This window comes from Gopherus evgoodei, chromosome 6 (genome assembly GCF_007399415.2).
Source record: "Gopherus evgoodei ecotype Sinaloan lineage chromosome 6, rGopEvg1_v1.p, whole genome shotgun sequence".
Taxonomy (NCBI): domain Eukaryota; kingdom Metazoa; phylum Chordata; order Testudines; family Testudinidae; genus Gopherus; species Gopherus evgoodei.
In genome coordinates, this window is record NC_044327.1 from 114,554,340 (window position 1) to 114,568,803 (window position 14,464).

The window sequence follows — 14,464 nt, forward strand, 5'->3', positions numbered from 1 at the left end:
TCTGTGTAGCTCTCCAGGAGCACCTGGAGGGGGGAAGGGAAAAAGGATTATTTCCCTTTGTTGTGAGACTCAAGGGATTTGGGTCTTGGGGTCCCCAGGGAAGGGTTTTGTGGGGACCAGAGTGCCCCAAAACATTATAATTTTTTGGAAGGTGGCAGCTATACCAGGTCCAACCTTTAATTACAAAATTTTGAATTATGAGATAATAAACAATGAAATGTTACATTTAACATGTTACTTCTTTAATTGCCCCTTAACTGTTCAAATGTTAGGTTCTTAAAACTACAATCCGAAAACAGTTGGCCCTTCAATTAGAGGGACCATCTATCTGCAAAATTATAAGGTAAAGTGTGCTTAGCAAATCCTTATAATTGCAGAATGTGCTCCTCATGTTCTCTCATATGTTCACTGTTGATTTTTTTTTCTTTTTCAGACGCCATACCTAGTGCAGATCAGATTCGAATAACTCCATCTTTAAAAAGCCAGAGAGGATCAGTGTGGACAAAAACCAAGTCTATATTTGTATACTGGGAGGTTGAGGTGACATTTCGAGTGACAGGGAGAGGCCGGATTGGAGCTGATGGACTAGTAAATTAACTTGATTATAATTTTGAAAACAAATTTGTTTTTAAATGTATATCTTTATTTATGACTTTATTTAATTTTTGTGCGCAGGCAATCTGGTTTACTGAAGGTCAAGGCTTAGAAGGTCCAGTTTTTGGGGCAGCTGATACTTGGAATGGTGTTGGCATTTTCTTTGACTCTTTTGACAATGATGGAAAGGTTAGTTCGAAGCAAACTCTTATAATAAAGGTTCCAGAATGGTTTCACTTTTACATTTTGTATTCACACATGCTTATACTTTTTGTGAAAAATTAGCTGTTTTATATCAGAGATTTTTGGTTTTCAGCTAGATGCAGGTTTTTTAAAGAAGAGAAAATGAAGCTTACAACTTTTCTGTTTTGCAGTTTCCTAAAAGACTCCTTTTTGATCAGATTATGTTTATTTAAAAAAAAAAGCTGAAGCTTGAAAGAGTAACCTTGCTGTAATTGAGGATCAATGAGGACCAGTGCCTTTGCTAGAGTTGAAAGGAAAATGGTTTTGATAGTTATACATGTTTAAACCCCTTGTACTTTATTAGGTCTTAATGTTTATGCGTTAGGAGAGGGATACTGGCATATGTATGCAGATCAGGAAATACACGTTTTTGAAGCTTCTTTATTTTTGATTCTTCTGCATCCAACTGTCTATACTCTACCTACCATATCTACTCGTTCATTAGCCCATTTGTTTATAAGCCAGTCCCCCAAGATGGCTAGGTAAAAATAGCAAAAACTGTGTGACCCTTTCATAAGCTGACCCTATATTTCAGGGGTTGGCAAACTTTGCCTCCTGGCCCGTCAGGGTAAGCCGCTAGCGGGTCAGTATGTTTTGTTTACTTGGAGCGTCTGCAGGCATGGAGCCCCTCAGCTCCCTGTGGCCCTGGTTTGCCATTCCCTGCCAATGGGAGCTGCGGGAAGTGGCGCAGGCAGTTTTAGTTCGTCCTGCCTAGCTGGAGAAATGGGTAGTGAGGTGTTATCTAAATTCCTTGTCCCTGTCTACTCTTTGGTACCTTTCCGCTATCTGGAAAGTAGTTTCTTAACTCCTAAGTGCTTACTACTTTTATGGGCACTGTTATGGTACTACCAAGAAGTATACCTGTGCCCCTGTTATTTTCTGGGTTTAAAAAAAAATAACAGTGGGGAACTAAATGTATGTAAAAATTATATTAGGGCCAGAGCCTCATTAAGGTTGAATAGTTAAAATGAGTAATGGAATACAGTAGCTAATGTTCCAGCAGCGATGTTAACTTTGCATGTGTATCCCTGTGTTTTTCCTTATCTAAATATTAAGGCATTTTTGACATCCTAAAATATACAGAATTTGCAGTGTGACAGAGTTGCTTTAGGGATCCAAACTTTTGTATCACTTGTTGAAGATGTTTTGTAGTAATGTCAAACTATGTGAACTTAATTCCTTTTTTGGGAGGAGGTAATTCTAATAAGAAGATCATTCTTATGGATTCTAATAGTCAAACTTTACACCGTAGACAGTCTAGAATAAATTCTTCAGTTTTGAAATACTGTCAGAACTATCTTTACATATGCTAACCACACCTGTTTAGACTGATGTGCTTTGTATTAAGACATTGGTGAGATTTTATGTTGTACCTCTAAAGGGTATAGCACAGAACTCCCAGCCCAGGGACAAGGGGTGAAGGTGCTTTTAAGTCAGCATTATGTTCTCCCAGTTTTGGGAAGGTGTAGGAACCAGAGTGGACCCTGGCATCTAATTTGATAATTCTGGAGGACTGAGTTGTGGCATCCTGTCACTGCTTATGGGCAGCAGTGCTGCTCAGAATCACCACAGCATTATGTCTCTGAATGTATTCTACACTGAGGTTTTTGAGATGGTCCTCAAAAGACAACCTGTGGCTGTCTCTCTCAGTTCCTGTGCCAGAGGAGTCCTCTCTTTGGCTGGATCCAACTCTATTTGATTGTTTTTACACAGCTTTCGCCCCTTAACTCTGCATATGTGGAGTGGAGCTGAGGTAAGAATTGGACCAACCCAAAGTCTCATGAATCATGCCCTCAAAATCATGACATTGATTTAAAAATCACAAGGTTTTTTAAAATTCTCTGTCTTCTGCTTTTTGAGCCTTAAGTTTCACTTGTCTGTTTTCCATATTTTCTCTGCAAACATGGTGGCAAGAATCTTTCTTTTTTTCTTTTTCTGTTTTTAAATAACAACTAAGATACTCATAATTTCAGGAGCTGGAGCTTTGGAAAAAACACCAAATATCACAAGACTTGTGATAATATTGTGGGATAATATTGAAACTCCATCATCTGATGTTAAGATATTTTTAAGGAGCAAAAACTGTCCTTTTATACTCTTTGATTTTGATTTTTTTTTAGGTCTTTTCAAGGCATTATATTGCCTTTCACCATTTGTCCATATCTTATTTTCAGACATGACCTTTTACAGAAATCAGCTTGCTAGTTAATTGTTAACGCAGAATGCTTCAAGTTAGGAGCTCATGTAATCTCTTCTAAAATACTTAAAATATTAATTGACTGTTCATTGGTCTTTGAAATGTGAATAATTTGTAAACTTAGTCTGAACTATGTGCAAATATTTTAAAAATTCATTAGTTTCAGTTGAATAGTGCCACTTTTAAACTTAAATGAACAATTAAATGGCGCTAATAAAGTACTTAAACTTAACTAAAACATTTAGGCCTTGTTTACACTGTACACCTTACAACAGCCCAGCTGCGCTGCTGCAGCCATGCCATTGTAAGGTGCGCGCTGTAGCCGCTGTGACGAAGTTTTTCCTCTACCTTGGTTGGTCCTGCGTTTATTGGCGGATTTTGCTAGCTTCAAAGATCTTCCTGTGTTGGATCAAGAGTTGGGAGGTTTTTGGGGGGACCCGGGCTCATCCTCTACCCCAGGTTCCAGCCAGGGCCCTGTGGACTGCAGCTGTCTAGAGTGGCTTCTGGAACAGCTACATGACAGCTTCAATTCTCTGGGCTACTTCCCCATGGCCTCCTCCCAACATCTTCTTTGTCCTCCCCACAGGATCGTCTTCCTGATGTCTGTTAACGCTTGTACTCCTCAGTCCTCCAGCAGAACGTCCTCTCATTCCCAGCTCCTTATGCACACCTCACTAACTGGAGTGAGAGCCTTTTTATACCAGGTGTCCTGATTAGCCTTCCTGCCTTAATTAGTTCTAGAAAGTTCCTGAGTGTTCTGGAATAGTCCCTGTTATCTTACCCAGGGAAAAGGGACCTGCTTAACCTGGAGCTAATGTAGCTACCTTCAACCACTCTCTTGTCGCCGTCTGACCTGACCTTGTCACACTGCTCTTCGTCGCTGGGAGAGAGCTCTCCCAGTGACAAAATAAAACCACCCTAAATGAGGGGCAGTAGCTTAGTCGACGGGAGAGCAGCTTACGTCTGCCCTCCCATATTGGCAGCAGAACTTTATGCTCCAAAGTCTTCATCTCGCCTATCCTTTTTGTAGGCTTTAGTTTGAATCCAGAGTCTACAGGTCTTGATGTGTCACGCTGCCTCTGGATTCAGTGTGATTGATTACCCATCAATTGCAGACATGACTTTCAGCCTGGCTTTGATTTTCCTTCTGTTGTACCTTTATTTTCTTTTTAAGGTGGATGCTTCGTGCTGGAGGTTGATTTCATCATACATACATACCTCATTCACACATCTAAACAAACTAATAAGATTACAGCAGGGTTTTGCAAAAATAAAGGTTGCAGCAGACTTTTACAAAATGAAGTGAGCATTTTAAAATGGAGTTTGAGTTGCAATATGGCCAAGAGTAAGGAATGACAAAGAGTGAACAGAAGCTACAGTGTAGACAAATATAATGAGTGGCAAACAGTTAGCAGAAGTTAGTGTTGAAACAGTGCAAGTTTCAGTGATTTAAGCAGCGTACAAGGGCAGCTGGCGGAAGGTTGGCTCTTAACAAGCATCTTAATTGTCAATTAGCCAGTTATTGGGGTAACCGGTTTATGAATGAATGTTGTTTCATTCAAACAACTTTACTTATGAAGTTACATTAATAAAGTGAACAATTAAAAACAATTTCATCAGTTCTGCAGTTTTAATCCATTTAATGTGTACCATATTCCTTTTATATTGTTCTAGTTTTTTAACCAAAATGTCATGCTGTACCAAGTCAAATGCCTTAGAGAAATCTGAGTGTTATGTCAACACTGTGACCTTATCAACCAAACTTACACTCTCATCGAAAAGATGAGTTAGTTTAACAGAACCTATTTTCCATAAAACCCATGTTAATTGGCATTAATTACATTATCCTAATTTAATTATTAATCAAGTCTTTTATCAGCCACTCCATTATGTTGCCCAGGATTGATATCAGGCCTATAATTGTACTCAGGTCATCCCATTACCTTTTAAAAAACGGGCAGATCATTAGCTTTCTCCCAGTCTTCTGGAATTTTTCCAGTGCTCCAAAACGTATTGCAAATCAACATTAATGATCCAGCAAGCTCCTCATCCAGCTCTTTTAAAGCTCTTGGATGCTTATCACCTGAACCTGCTGCTTTAAAAATGTCTAACTTAGTATCTTTTGTTTAACATTCTCCAAAGATACTAGTGGAATGGAAGGTCAGTCCTTCACCTACTGCTCCCGTTACCGTGTTTAGGTATGAAATGCTATATCTTTATTGGGTTTTATCATCTTTCAACTAATACCTTCAGTTTTTATTCTTGCAATTTGATAATTTAAAAATAAATAGTAAACATGAAAATAATGTGCCCATAACTGAACTCCCATACGTTTTTCCCATCACCAGATCTTTTATAGAACAAAAGCAGGTTGACGTTCTTTGTGTTGATTGACACAGAGCTATTACATCAAATGATTTAGTTTTCCTACTTCCCTCCCACCAAAGCTGCATCAGAGTTAAGACTTTGGCTGTCTCTATAGCCTACTACCATGCTATTGGAAGGCTGTTAATGATATTGTGTATTGAATCTGTTTCTAATTCGTAAAATTACTTCATTTTAAATTTTTAAACCCTGTTCGTTCATGTGGTTTGTCTTTCAGAAAAACAATCCATCAATAATTGTTGTAGGCAACAATGGAAAACTCTTTTATGACCATCAGAAGTAAGTCTTGTTAATTTTATTTGATTGTGATAGACCTGTGGTATTGATTGCTGAAATGTTGGAGGCTTTTTAAACAAGGTTGAAGACACTTTATTTTTATTGGTAAGAGAATGTCAAGTAGTTTTTGTTGCGTTGCATGTAGGTGTACATGCCAGACAGTGTGTGTGTGTGTGTGTGTGTGTGTATGTGTATGTGTGTGTTATAATATAACTGCATTGATTGAAATCACCTAGAAGAATACAGTTTCTTCCATGGGGGTTTGAATTTGAGTAGAATTATAAAATGCTTTTTTTGTTGTTGGAGAATCAGTATAATTTAATAGCTTTTTTTTTTTTAAAGCTCTTGTGAATTTAGCAGAAGCTGCATATGAGTGCCAAAATTTGTTTTAAAATAACATGGTGAATGTTGTGGTAATATAATACCAAGTGTACTGGGATGAGGTGGCTCAGATAAACTGGTGAGGTACAAAATTGTTCACCTGTAGATCGCTCATCCAGATATGCCACAATTCTCAGTGATCACAAGTACCTACCAGTTGACAAGTGACATACCTCTGTGAAATGAATTAGTGGTCTCATTCAGATTCCTGATGGACAAATGTCTACATCACATTTGACACCCTTGTTAGCTGTCTGCTTAGAGAGTCTCCGGGAGGTGGTCCCTCTGGGTCAGTACTGAAGCACATTGGAAAGGTAGCATTGGGAAGCTTGTACTGCCTCTGCCCATGTTTGTGTCCTGTGCTAAAGGACCTCACTTCACTTCTAGTGCTGTCAATCCTAAACCTTTTGTAAATGCAGAACTTAATTTAACTATCCAGAGGGCTTTTGTTCTTGCATGACATTTGTAATTCACTAAAATAATGAAATTTTCATGCCTTTTTTTCTAGCTAGTACATAGTAAAGATGTAGTTCTGTAAGCAGATTCTCTTCTTTCATAGTGATGGTTCCACACAAGCATTGGCATCTTGTCAGAGAGATTTTCGTAACAAGCCCTATCCTGTCCGAGCAAAGATTACATATTACCAAAAAACACTAACTGTAAGTACTCTGGTAATCTTGAGATAACACAGTACATTATTCAACTTCTGGAGCTTTTAAGTATGACATTTTCTTGGCTTTTTTTTTTTTTTAAATAAGAGTTCAAGTGAACTGTAAAACTTATGAAAATGAGGGACTGATAGAAATCAGATAAAAGTATAGTGTCGACAGCCACTCTGCAAGTTTCCCTAACTCTGCTATGCACCTGCGACATTCTTGCTTCTACATTCCAAGGCTGCTTTTGGCAGGTATGCCCAGTTTTGTGGTGTTTTTATGATGCAAGGAAATGTCCAAGAAACTTTTTTAAGTTTGTGGTGGAATGAACCCACTCCAGATGGAGAAATGGCACTAGGATGAGGCAGCTATGAAATAAATGTGTGTTCTATTTTTAACCTTAATTCTGGGCTTCCATAAAATGTGTCCAGCTACCAAGTTCTAGAGTAGTTACATGAGCTAATTAATATGTTCAACTCTTATGTTCAACTCCAAAAAGCAAACACCAGAAACCCTCAGAAAAGATGCATCTTTCCTGGAGCCCTTAATTGAGTGGGCCCTGACACTCTTGCTAGTACTTTAGATCTCAGGGCTGTTAGCCCAAGCAACTTTGGTGCATTTTGTGGTGAAGGAGGTGGTCTCTAAGCTAGCATCCAAATCCTTGGCTGTACATTGAAGGCAACCCTTTGAGTGGCACCAAAAAGCATACAGGAAATTATTACATTTGTCAGAACTTATGTAATACTCTTGCATGCTGGATAATAGTACTACTTCTGTTACCCCAGTGATGCTTAGACTGAGGCTCAGAAGCTGCAAGTGGCTCTTTGCAGCATGATATCAAAACACTGTGTGATTGGCTAATAATTTACAATAGTTAATAATCAAGATGCTTTTACTATGCTATTACCCAATTGTAGTTGATAAAATAATAATACTTGGTAAGTTATTTTGCTATGAGAATAGCACACAAATTAACATATATAATTTCCCCTGTCATACTGTTTAAATATGAATATTTAGTACTATGGTAAATGAAGCCATGAATTCTCCCCATTGTGGCTCTTTTGGATAATGTTGAGCGCTAATTTGGCTCCTGAACCACTGACCTCTGAATATCACTGAACTGGGGAGCTACCTTTGAATTAGAATTTTAGTTTTTTTCTTCCATTGCTACACTTTGGAAAATTAAGTTCTAACTGCTTTCTTTCACTGTTGGTGTCCTTTGGTATAAAATCTGTATTTCATACCATGTATGTCTAATGTATAATCTTTTATAGATTTATAGAATAAAGGAATAATGCATTTGCTGCATACTCCCTAACTAGAACTTTAATAGTTTAAATTCTGAGGGGTTTTACTAATTGCTTATTTCTAGAGCCTCTTTCTAACTTACCTAATGCACTTTTTACTTTGCTTTATGCAAGTTCTGTGCTAATTAAACTGGCATGTTTTGAGCATCAAATTCAAATTTGTAGGTGTAATCTAGGTGTCTTTCTTTCTAGGTAATGATTAACAATGGCTTTACTCCAGATAAAGAAGACTATGAATTTTGTGCTAAAGTGGAAAATATGATACTACCATCCCAAGGGTACTTTGGAATATCTGCAGCAACAGGGGGGCTTGCAGGTAATATTTTTCACTGTATTTAAGTTTGAGGTCAATGTTGATGAGCTGTGACGTATAGGGCTTCAGTAAACCATTACTTGGCAACTGATATTTTAAGATAGAATGAGGCTAGTTGTAAATGACAGGATGTCGAAGGGGGTTGGTATGGAATGATGGTGACTAGCTGAAAGTAAGAGTCTAGGCTGTGCTGGCCATGATAGCTGTTTGGCCTGTGTGAACTGACTTGCTGATCACTCTCTGGTGTCTATTAAACAACTAGCCAAGCTGCAAAGCCATCACCCTAATTAGCAGTACTTGGAACCTTGTGGGTGATCCTTATCTGTAGGGACAGTGGACTGCTTATTAGCAGGATAGTCTGAAAAAGCATGCACAACTGCTCTCTGTGCAGCATCTGTTTTATGGATGTGAAATCAAGAAGCCAACACTGCCCAATGCCTGAGTAATTGGTCCTTGTGTAAGAATCAGTTCTGGGTTTGTGTGAGTAATAGAATGAATGTTGTCAACCAGTGGATGGCACAGTTACTATTGCAGTCTTCCTTTACTGTGGTTTCTGGCCTCATAATATAGATACAGTGGTCATGACCTCCCCGCAAACCACCTTTTATGCTTTGGCCTATTTGTGGCTAGAGCAGAGACTCCTTTAACAGTATGGAGAAAGATACCAACCTCTGCACCTGCTCTGCCTGTGCCACCTTCAGTCCTTGCTCACTGTGCAGTCCCACTGCCCACTCTCTGCATCTGGGTGAATTTTAGAGGACATCAGTCTCGAGCAGTATTAACTGAACACCATTCATGAGTACTAAGCTCACAGGGGGGAAAAGAAAATCTTAAGGGGATATAGGAAAGGAATTGTTGAAAAGATGATAAACTTTTAAAAACAAACACCATCTATTGTTTAGGTTTGAGATTTGCAACTTGTCAGTTTCATCCCAAATAAAACAAAGGAGTATTAGAACATTTTAAAGCCAGACTGACTGTACTTCCCAAAACTACACACACGCACACACCACTTATTTATGTGTGTATGTTTTTGTTTTTGTTTTTTGTGAGGTTGGGTGGGCAGGCAGGGGACAGACAGGTGGAAGGGAAATTATCTAATACACTGGTTAGTGTGTCCTTGTAATTTTTTAAAGTACTATTTGGAAGACTGTTTCACTTTTGTCTTTGGTATGCCATTCATCTTGGCTACAAATCCAAGTGATCAACTAAGGAGAACTGGGATAGCATACCACAAAACCCCAACAGTCAAAAGAAGGCTAGAATTTTATTGTAGTAAATCAGAAACTTGAATAATAAATTTAGAATGTGTTAGAAATAATATTTCATAGCTAATATTGGTAATTTAAGTACTAGTATATTCAGGCTAATTTGATGTATTTGCTTTTTATCCAGATGACCATGATGTACTGTCTTTCCTAACTTTCCAGTTGACTGAGCCTGGGAAAGAAGCAGTAAGCATCTTTATGCACTATAATATATTAATTTTACAGATGTGCATATGTTCAGCATGTGGCTGGGAGTCCATTTAAAATGTCAGCATTGAAGCACCTTATTTCATATTTTTCTTTTCTCTTTCAAAATGTTGATGTGAATATGCAATCTACTATCTTGGGAAAATGAGACTAATACAATATAACGTCTGAATAGTAAAATGTGGAAAAATCTTAAACTAGACACTTTGAAAGGGCACTGAATTAAATTGCATAAGTTTTAAAAACAAAATATACCTGTTTTGTCATATATTAATAGTGAAAATTTTAAAAATTTACTTTTCACTATTTCTCTTTCCTGGAAAATGCTTGGCCAGTTTCACTTTCTGCTTTGCATGGTTCTTGTTTAGTGCTGTAGTATTTGTTCACAATGTCTGTCTGTCTCTCACAGTAGAAAGTTCTGATGTTTCTAAATGCGAAAAAGAATTTCCACAAATACAGTGGGAAAAATTAAAATGGTAGGAATCACAATAGGGATGTGTAGTGTCTTATAATATCAACTTTACACTCTGAAGTATGTGTTTCCATAAGTGTAGATCTTATAGCAAGTAGCGTAAGTGTTGAAGCATGTTTGTTTGCCTCTGAATGTGAACAAATCTTGACAAGAGAGCCCCTGGGAGATGAGATTTGTTGGAAAGAGGACTGAAAATGTTGAGGATTTCTAGTAAATATATAAATACCTTGTTTTTAAAAATTGTTTTAAAGCCTATTCCAGAAGCAGAAATTCCTGAGAAGGATAAAGAGAAATATCAAGAGGAGTTTGAGCATTTTCAACAAGAACTGGATAAAAAGAAGGAAGAATTTCAGAAGGATCATCCTGACATGCACGGGCAGCCAGGCAAGTTAAATAAACAAATTATTAATTGTCAGGGGAAACACATTATTAAACCTGAAGATGATGATATCCATGTTCGCGATTACATTAGCTGTGCCAGTGTATTTAGAACTGGGGCCCAGTCCCATAAATCCTGAGCTCCCCCAACTCCCTTTATGTCAATTTTTTATCCAGAAGTTCTTTGGACTTCTCTGTGCCAAGGGATTGCTGAAACATTAACAGATATATATGATGTTCCTGTAACTGAAGGAGCGAATAGAAGTCTGTGTGCCTGTGGGATGATGGGTGGACAGGTGACTTTTTAATTGGCTGGGAAAAAGGTTTGACAGTTTCTAGAAAATTTATTGAGGAAACTAATCTCTTCTGCTGACCTGAAAGTAAGGAGCCAGGCAAATGTTTTCTGTGGATCCTCTTTCTGTCTATGATGTGTTAGTTGTTAAGGCCCTAATTCAACAGTCCATCCCTATTCAGTAAAGCCTTTGAGCATATGTTTAACTTCAAGCAGATATCTGAGTCCCATTAATTTCAACTCTGCAGAAATAACTAGCATTGAAATATTATAAATACCAATAACTCTTGTTAACTCTGGGTTAGATTTGAAAGTTATGGCCTAAGTGTATTATATGCCATATCTCTAAGAAATAGGACTCTCAAATTATTAACATAATAGTATTTAACATATAAGTACCTATCAGTAGGCTCCTAAACCCATATTTAGGATCTTACACCTGTAGCTCCCAGTGACTTAAATGAGACTTGTGAGTGAACTGGTCTTAAATTCAGGTCATTTATATCTAGATGCCTAAATATGGATTTAGGGCCCAGTTTAGAAAATTTTAGCTATACCAGGTCTGCTGCTAGGATCATCTGTTTTGTCCAGTCATATGACTACCCTACTCCCCACTTTGCATTCCTCCACTGACTCACTTTTGCCAACTGTATCAAGCTCAAGCTTCTTGTCTTCACTTTATAACCCTCTACCATTTTAGCCCCACCTTGCCTTTCAAATCAGATTTTTTTTTTTAATTGCACAGTTGACTTCAGCTTTTACTTGGCTACTGAATGCTGATTTTGATGGACTGTTTTTCTCCCATTCCCACATTGCCTGAGAGGAACTCTTGTCAAAATTCCTGAAGAGACCTCTTTATCTCAAAATTCTCCTTAAAACATACTTTTACGATTATTCCGTCAAATTGCTCCTGATGGACAATGGGTTAGGCTGGTGACTACTGAGACCACTGTGACTACTAATTTATGTGAATTTGTCTATCCATATTATTACCTTGTCTTTCTTGCACATTGTCTGAATCGCAGCTTGAGCTTTCTGAAGCAGGGACTGTCTTTGGTTTGGGGTTTGGTTTGTGTATTGTGTTTTTTTTTTTTTTTTTTTTTTTTAATTGTGACTAATACAGAAGAGGCTCTAATCCTAGGCTGGGGTTTTGAGGTGCTGCATGTATTAATATAAATATAAAAATGAGTGTACTCATAACCTCTGGGTGTGTTTTGGGTCTGAGGTGAAATAAAACTCTATGGCATATGAATATGCATGCACATATTTGACTGTCTGAAAATGCAGAACTATAATTCACTTCTTTGTTTTGTTTTAGCGGATGATTTCTATGAAACTGTAAGTGATCGTGAATTGAGACAAATTTTTGAAGGGCAGAATCGAATTCATCTTGAAATCAAGCAGCTTAATAGGCAGTTGGACATGATTCTTGATGAGCAGAGGAGGTACGTCTCTGCAGTAACGGACGAGATTACCAAAAGAGGAGCTGGTATTCCAGGCCAACAAGGACAGGTGAACTCAAAATGTGTATCATTGTTAATATGCTGACATGAATTCAAACATAATCAGTTTACTTCTTTTCTACATGCATAGCTCTGTACTCTGGCATTGACCATTTTGAGGTTTTTTTTTTGTTTCTTTTTTTCAGATCTCCCAACAAGAGCTTGACGCTATTGTGAAAACTCAAGAGGAGGTCCTCAGACAAGTGAATGAAATGAAGTAAGCGTGCGTCCTTAGTATCTTGTTGAAGACCTGATTCAGGTTTCTCTTGCATTTGTTTTACAAAGGTCTAATTCCATTTTGTACTTCATTGTAATTCTTCCTGATTTAAACCAGTTTAGGTCAGGTCAAACTCAAATATGAAAAATTTGTACATGAGTGTAGATGGACATTCATGTACAGACAGTAGTTAAGTGAGCCTCTTGAAATTTCTCTTGCATAGGTACATGAAGGATTAATATTTCAGACGTTACTCTGACAATATGAGGTTAAAGGGACATCATCAGCTGGCAGGCTAGTCAATTTTTAAGAGGTTTCAGGTTACTGCATTTGCCTCTGAGTCTGTGTCAATTTTTCTGTTTTTACAATCTCATTTTCCTGGGTTTTTTGTTCTTAAAAGAGTAAACTTCTTCCTTGTTTCATTGGGGAAAAGGAGCCACACAAACTGGGAAACTGACTGTGGAGGGGAAACAGTGAAAGTGACTTTTGAGGAGTATTATAGAAAATATTTTCATAACATTTGTGCTTCCCAGGCAAATTACCTTGGCCATAGCAAGATCCTTTGTGGACTTTATGGAATCATCTCATTTCCTTGATTATACAAAGCTCTTCTTCCCTGCATATAAAATACACACAGTAAACAAACTGAAAGACATTATCTTTTCTCTAATCTTTCTGTTACCACCTAAAATGACTGTTTGTATCATAATAGCTTAAAATCCAAACTAATTTTGTTTATTGAAAAGTAGACAACTTTTTAATTTGGCTGATATTTCTCAGTCTGATAGCCTCTTGAATTTGGCTCTGGAAATAGTAAAAATAGATTTTTTTTGTTTGTTCATATTATTAATATTGTATCACTTTTGGTTACTGCACTCCCCATGACATAACACTATCTATATGGAGGATTAGTTTGGTATAACTACATTGCTCATGGATGTGGATTTTTCACGAGCAACGTAGAGGTGTATGGAGTCGACCAGATCTTGGGGGGACACATGCTCCATCATGGCTAATCGCCTTTGATGGACTTATCCTTCCTGAGCTTATCTAATCCTTTTTTGAACTCAGGTTTGTACTTCATCATGAGAAGATGATATTTTAGCAATGTAACTATCTCAAAAGACTGTAACGTTAGTGCAGTGACTTTCAACCTGTGGTCCACGGACCCCTAGGGGTATGCAGACTAAGATTTCCAAAGGGGTCCACACCTGTGTTTGAAATTTGTTAGGGGCCCACAAATAAAAAAAGATTGAAAACCACTGCATTAGTGAATTCTGGCTTCTGAAAAAAGCCAGGCATAGGTGTTTTTCATGCCAAGAGCAAACACATGAAATTAAATATTTCTAGTATCTGTGTTAGTGTCAAACAAGTTTATGTTAAGGAAGTTAGCTTTCCAGGGACATCGACTAGCACTGTTCAAAAGTTCATAAATTTTAATATTTTTTATGTGTAAAAGTTCAGAAGTTACCATTCAGATAAAAGTATTTTTTCTTTAGTATGTACATCAAAAATTATGATGATTAGATCGGTTGGACTTGTCCCTCTAAGTGTATCTAATCTTTATTGCTCTGCTTTACCATTCCTCTTACTTAAAGATATCTAGCTGTATGTTATACCTACTAACTTTTTATTAGTTGGGGATTGGTCCTGTTTTGAGCAAGGGATTGGACTAGATGACCTCCTGAGATCCCTTCCAACCCTGATATTCTACGGTTCTGTGATTCTAACTTCATGGTCTTTTTTGCCATATAACTTCATTTGATCACTTGTTTT

General features: G+C 37.6%; 1 protein-coding gene across 1 annotated transcript in view; it reads left to right on the top strand.

The window, feature by feature from the left end:
* LMAN1 (lectin, mannose binding 1) overlaps positions 1-14,464 on the top strand; it is a 33,607-nt gene that overhangs the window by 7,542 nt on the left and 11,601 nt on the right. The window contains exons 2-10 of the mRNA XM_030567111.1: positions 434-588; positions 676-783; positions 5,637-5,698; positions 6,636-6,735; positions 8,232-8,355; positions 9,748-9,806; positions 10,551-10,683; positions 12,288-12,481; positions 12,618-12,688. Coding sequence (XP_030422971.1) covers positions 434-588; positions 676-783; positions 5,637-5,698; positions 6,636-6,735; positions 8,232-8,355; positions 9,748-9,806; positions 10,551-10,683; positions 12,288-12,481; positions 12,618-12,688 — 1,006 coding nt within the window. The remainder of the gene's footprint in view (positions 1-433; positions 589-675; positions 784-5,636; positions 5,699-6,635; positions 6,736-8,231; positions 8,356-9,747; positions 9,807-10,550; positions 10,684-12,287; positions 12,482-12,617; positions 12,689-14,464) is intronic.